The sequence below is a fragment of the Cannabis sativa genome, chromosome 6, assembly GCF_029168945.1.
Source record: "Cannabis sativa cultivar Pink pepper isolate KNU-18-1 chromosome 6, ASM2916894v1, whole genome shotgun sequence".
In the NCBI taxonomy this organism is placed as follows: domain Eukaryota; kingdom Viridiplantae; phylum Streptophyta; class Magnoliopsida; order Rosales; family Cannabaceae; genus Cannabis; species Cannabis sativa.
In genome coordinates, this window is record NC_083606.1 from 28,002,531 (window position 1) to 28,008,557 (window position 6,027).

General features: G+C 36.6%; 1 protein-coding gene across 1 annotated transcript; it reads right to left on the minus strand.

Annotated features, from left to right (window-relative positions):
* Nucleotides 1–574: 574 nt before the first annotated feature.
* LOC115724533 (65-kDa microtubule-associated protein 1) lies at nt 575–5,190 on the minus strand. The gene is made up of 11 exons (XM_030653831.2): nt 4,970–5,190; nt 3,991–4,042; nt 3,798–3,892; nt 3,511–3,714; nt 3,152–3,409; nt 2,832–3,047; nt 2,561–2,716; nt 2,151–2,462; nt 1,748–1,835; nt 1,356–1,504; nt 575–1,117 (listed from the first exon to the last, which is right to left on the minus strand). The coding sequence occupies exons 3-11, from the start codon at nt 3,867–3,869 to the stop codon at nt 824–826; spliced, it is 1,749 nt and encodes a 582-aa protein (XP_030509691.1). The 5' UTR covers nt 3,870–3,892; nt 3,991–4,042; nt 4,970–5,190; the 3' UTR covers nt 575–823.
* Nucleotides 5,191–6,027: the final 837 nt, after the last annotated feature.

The window sequence follows — 6,027 nt, forward strand, 5'->3', positions numbered from 1 at the left end:
AATTAGAAGTTTACTTTGTTCTTGTACTGAGTTGTTAGTTTGTGCTTGACGATGAAATTTTGAATAAAAATGTGTCTACACGAAAACTGAAGGAGCTTGTTCGTGTTAGAATGATTATTATCAATAAAGTCTTGTGACTGACATAAAAATATCCTTATTGGTAGTGCCTTGAAGGAATACATTATTGACATAAAAATCAAATCAACAAAACGAGCACGAAACCACTTCTATGCTTTGTGCACCATTGATTCTACTCCATCCAATATGTGTTAAAATTATAGCCTTCTTCACAAATTCAACTACTGACAGAAAATAAAATAAACCAATTTCATTTCTACATATACTTGATCTCCCTAATGGTATCTTACAATAATAAAAAGATAATTTAGTCCACCCATGTTACTCTTCCAAGATAATCCACTCCTAACTGTTTTCTTTTCAAATGTGTAATTCCCAAGCTCCCAAAAGTCCATTAGCTAAAAGCAGGCTTCAGTTTATTTCCCCAACTATTAACAGCATTACAGAGATGGAAACGTAATAAGAAGAAAGTCTCTTAGTGATGCAAGGAGCAAAATTATTTGGAACAGACCAAGGCACCACCATGATTGGATTGCTACAAAGGATTAAACTTGAACAAAAAAGAAAAAAAAAACATGGGTTGTAAAAAGCCTTCAAATGCCAATATAACATACACAGCTAACATCTCACTCTTAACTCTCCTCTCACTGTTTCATAGGATATATCCCTAAAGACGTAACTAATAACAGAAGTAATATAACAGAGGTATAAACCTACAGATCTCTCTCCATCTCTCTCTTTATCATTATGGGGAAGCCGGAATAGGGTCGGTGCCTGAAACATGGGAGGCAGCATCTTCTTTTGACATTGACACGTAGTTCACAGGAGCACTAAGCCTATTTTCTCTCTTTGCATCTTTAGTTGTGGACCTAGCTCCGTTTTGATTAAGTGATAGCCTTCTGTTTGGTGTTCCATTGGCACCTCCATTCGCACGTGGACCTGCCACCTTCTTTGCACTAACTGGTCGAGCAGGACTAGGCTTGGAGCCAAATATGGCTTCCTGTTCTGAGTGCTGCAGCTCTTGGTACTTCTTCTGATCCTGATAAGTCCACGAATTCAGTCAAGTACACGAATAAAAGAAGAATGAAATCCGAGTATCAATACCAAACACAAACTATTTAAGTGAAGATCGAGGTTAATATGAGGTCGTGTCAAGAGTAATTTGTCCTTGTTAGGCAGATAGAGAAGTATAATTTTATGAGCAAAGCATCACTAGTTAGCTAATCAACCAGTCTATTGATACATTACACAAATAATAAAAGTTAATCGATACTTACTCTCATCCTCCTCTTCTCTTCTTCTCTTTCCTGCCTGAGCATTGCATATTCATCTAGCATAGCAAGGAGGGGAACACCATCATAAGTAAATGACATGCCATGATCCTCCTCCCAAGCACGAGTTTTGGCAACCAAAGTCTCAACAAGAGCTGTATGGCAAAGAAAACCAAATAAATAAAATAAAATTTGGAAATTAACATACAAATTAAATCACAACATACCTCAAGCTCAAAGAACTAAAAAGCTGTTTATGGAAGACAAAATGCTAGAAATGTTTTTAGTATAAACAGAGCAAATATGTTCAACAAGTATTCAAAGTACATTTCTGCAGTATATAAGCACCCACATTTATGTCCAACTACAAGAATTATGCTTCCAAATTTTATGCATACCTGGAATTTTATTAACCAGAATCCGGGCTCTCTCTGCACGCTTGAGATTGAGATGTGCACCTCTACTTGCATTATACCTGTTCTCATCCTGATTGAGCAAGAAAATCTTGGTAAGATTCAATTATTTAAGGACTGAAAAGCTTTCTATGCCCATTTGAAAATATAAAAGTGAGTTACCCATAATCCATATGAAAAGCCTTGAATGTACCATAACAGTGCCATCCCACAAGATATCTTTTTATTATTTATCTTTGGTGATGTTAAAATTCTCGACCAGGGTGTTTTATAGATTAGATGGAAATCCACAATAAAACAATACAAATTGATTGAAAATTCACGAGTTCCATTCCGTGTAAAGTACAGATATAAATGCATCGGCATAGACAATAATAATGACAAATACCCGATTGTAGTCTTCAAGCCAACTTTCTTCCTCACAGGCTGACATCCATTTTTCAACTTTGTCCAATATGTCCTTTCTACTGAGAGATTCGTCTTTTGCTTTTGCTATCTGATTGTCCATGTCAGCCAGCAACTCAGCAGGCTCAACATCCCCAGAATCAATCATTGCCATTATTTTTTCCCTTGCAGCTTCTGGATCTATTTCTATATGAGCACGAGCAAATATCTCTTCAAGTTCTGATTGCTTTTTAAAGGCAATTTCCTTCATCCTGCTCGATTTGAGCTGATCAAGCCTATCCACTTCCACCTCAGCCTAGACAAAAAAAAAATATATATAAACCTAATGACAATAAAAAATAAAAGCCACCATTTATTTTAAATTGCAAATAAGTTGTAACTTTAAGTCAGTACCTGCTCGATCAAATCCAAAGCGAGAGCCCCGGGAACAGTCACCTCATCAACTGATGCTGAAATGTTGCAGGTAACATGGTCAAATAGTTCCCTTTCCTCCTCAGGAGTATCCATCAGATTCCATAAATCAATAAGTTGAGAAGCTAGCTCTTGGAGCTGCAGAAGAAGATACAGGTCAACTTATTATTACACAAGACAGTATAAATAAAACATATAATGAAATATATTTTAGTGATTTGAGTGTAAAGTGAGAAAATGAAAAATGGTATACTTTTTGAAGCCTCTGCTTCTTATCTTCTTTTAGTGCTATGACTGTCTTAGCCAGCCTAGATAGGGTATCATTACTAATGCTCTTGGACTGCACGCCAGTTGAGTCATTTAAGCTAGGATGAACCTCAGTAACGGTACTGAAGAAGTCCATTCCAAGGACAGCACACAAATCATGCACAGAGCTAACAAATTCCAGCACCTTCTGCAACCTATCACTCTGCCAGATCAAACAAGTAATTTGCAGTGATCAATCCACAGATAGCACAAGCTAGGGTCAATCTCACTCATTAGTCAAAAAAGGACCCTCGGTATAACACTTACCTTCTCCTTTTGAAGTTCTTGAAGCTGCGCATGATATTCGTCTAACTTCTTCAGAGTTAGGTCAGACTCATCAACAGAAGGTGTTCCTACTTGGTCATTCAGGTTCAAGCTCCCAGCAATTTCCCCACAAATCTTTTGGATCTGCGATTGAACGTCAGAAAAGTCCTTAACTCTCTCCTCTTTCTGTTTCCATAGCTGATCAAGCGCTGGTGCAATAGCTGCAAGCTGTTCCTTGATTGTTCCTGAACTTTTATCTGGCTGTAAACAAACAAATATTGTATTATCATCCGTGTTTACTTAATAAGAATGAGTTCACATCATATGGGTGGTGGGAAAACCAAACCCAGGTAATAACTTACTATTCCAGTAGAACTCTTATCTCCAAGAGCAGATAGGAGACTAGAAAGTTCAAGTTTGGCATCAGACAATGCCTGAAGCAGCAGTGCCCTTGACTTTGCAGCCTGCTCAACCTTCCTTTTGTACACATCCAAGCAATCTTGCTCTAACTGAAGAAGCATCTTGTCACGTTCCTCGTCATTCTCTCCAACTTCATCCCAAATTTCCTACAATACAAAATGAATTTTTCAAGAGTCATAGAAATATGAATTATACGGAATAGAAGATTATAAGTAAATATGGATGGTACCTGAAGTTTCTGGAGTAAAGAACCACAAGTGGTCTCTCCAACAAGAGGATTGTGAGCGTCTGTCACTGCCATGCCCGTCAAAACCACAAATTAAACTGCATCATAGGAAGCCATTAAAAATCATTCAAGGATTTCGTGAGATTAAGATTCTCCTTCTCTAAAAGTGCACAAGGTACAATGTGAATATATTTACCTTACTGATCAGCAAGAAGGATCACTTGACCAATCAAGTGAAACATAAAAATCTGTATAGAAAAAGGGAAAACAAGAAAACTTTTTAGTCAAAATATCAAAAATAAAGTGAACAGCAAGCAAGCAACAAACTAAAGGAAGAAATAAAAAGCAGAGGAGAGAACTATGATCAACGTCTTGCAGTTGCAAATAATTAGGCATCAATCAAAATCACTAACATATAATGAAAATATGAGACACCTGTAAATGTGTGTAAGATGACGAAACAAATCAATCAGAAGCGTTCTTGAACTTGTTCAATTAGAAGAATCTTTTTATCAAGAACTGTCAACATATAAATACAATTTTATATATTTCAATTTGGTACTGAACACCACATTTAACATAAGTTTGGAACCAAAAATCATCCTACAGCTTTTAAACAAAAAAAATAAAAACTAAACCTTGTTTAATGCGTTAGAAAAAAGGGAAATGAGTTCTACATCTTAAACACCCAAATAACAATGGATAAAACAAAAGGTAACCCTTATTCACTAACATTTTCTAATTAACCAATCAAAGTGTCAAACACTGACTATTTCTAGCAGAACCCAGAAACACCAATCACCACACATTGCAACATTTTTCTCAAATAAATAATTAGACAGAACTTGAGTAGGTCATTCAACTAAACCCTTTCGTCGAGTCAAATTCACCGCAAAATCAGACACTGCTAGAGCAAGATCTCGAGCTTAACAACTCTCATAAACCCCAACAGACAACAAATTCACATAAATTTCACTTCACATCACAGTCAAACAAAAACTTCCACTTCCGCCCAAAAAGGGCTCCATCCACAAAAACCCACTAACCCCATTTGGGAAGAAACGAAGAGAACAAGCTCAAACAACCTCAGATCAGATCCCTCCCCTATTCGGGATCAAACCAAAACCAGTAGAAATGAAGAAAAAATTGGTAGCGCCAAGGAATACAATGCTTACCCAGATCGTCCTCGGAGTTAAGGATACCTTCTTGGGCTGTGTGGGTTTCAGATCTACGCAAGCTTTAAGCTCACTGAGTGTTCCAATGTAGTGAGAGAAAGTGGTAAAGACTAGAGAGAGAGAGTTGTAGAAGCTAACAAGAGAACACAGAAAGAAAGAGAAAGTGATGCACACAAACACAAGTTCAACAACAGAGTATGAGTATCCACAGGCGGAGACTGAGGTGGGTCCCACTATATACGACCACCCCATAATAAGCTAAGCTATGTCCGAAAACGTATTGATTTTCCTTGATTCTCACCCATGTTTTTTACTATTATTTACGAATATGACACTATCGTGATTGAGTTCTGAATTTACCTTTCTATCCCTCTCATCGGCTGATAATCACTTCTTCACTATTGACCCATCATCAACCAACAATCATAATAAGTGTGGAAAGTTTTGTAGGCCTACTGTTACCAGTTCGGGCCCAGGTAAGAAAGTTTTATCATTATTACCATAATCTGGAAATTTACGACCAACTTAGTCTAATTTGCTTGCAGTTACAATTATTACCCCCTTAATCTAATTGATTGAAATTAACTAAATTTATGTCATTGATGGTAGGACACTTACACAATATACACAAAACTCACACAAAGTATTGTTAGCTTTTATTACAATTATCATCAATATCGGATATTTATCTATATAATAAATTGTGGGGTGTCAAATATAAACACTTTTGATTTTGAAAGGGATAAAATAAAATAGGTGATTGACAACAACAAGTTGTTAAGACAGTAAGACCAACCAACTATTTGAACTGTCCAAGCTCCCAACTGAAAATAGAATTGATTATTCTATTTACCACTCATGTCAAGCACCAACTATAACCTAAATTATTCCTAAATTGATCAACTAAGTGTTAGACACTATTGTACAAAGCTAGTTATGAACCAAGCTTAGAGAAAGTTGGTGAGATGAGAGGATGGGAGAATGATACAGTTGTAAACTCGAGAGAGAGTTTGAAACCAGATTGTTCTATATGTGTTTGACTGTGTAATCTTGTTCAA

Bases quoted from the DNA above. Each gene is read 5' to 3' on its own strand.
- LOC115724533 (XM_030653831.2), bottom strand. From the start codon at position 3,869: ATGGCAGTGACAGACGCTCACAATCCTCTTGTTGGAGAGACCACTTGT. The intron at 3,410-3,510 runs GTAAGTTATTAC...GTTTGTTTACAG, and splicing joins ATAAGAGTTCTACTGGAATA to CCAGATAAAAGTTCAGGAAC. The intron at 3,048-3,151 runs GTAAGTGTTATA...TTGATCTGGCAG, and splicing joins AAGAACTTCAAAAGGAGAAG to AGTGATAGGTTGCAGAAGGT.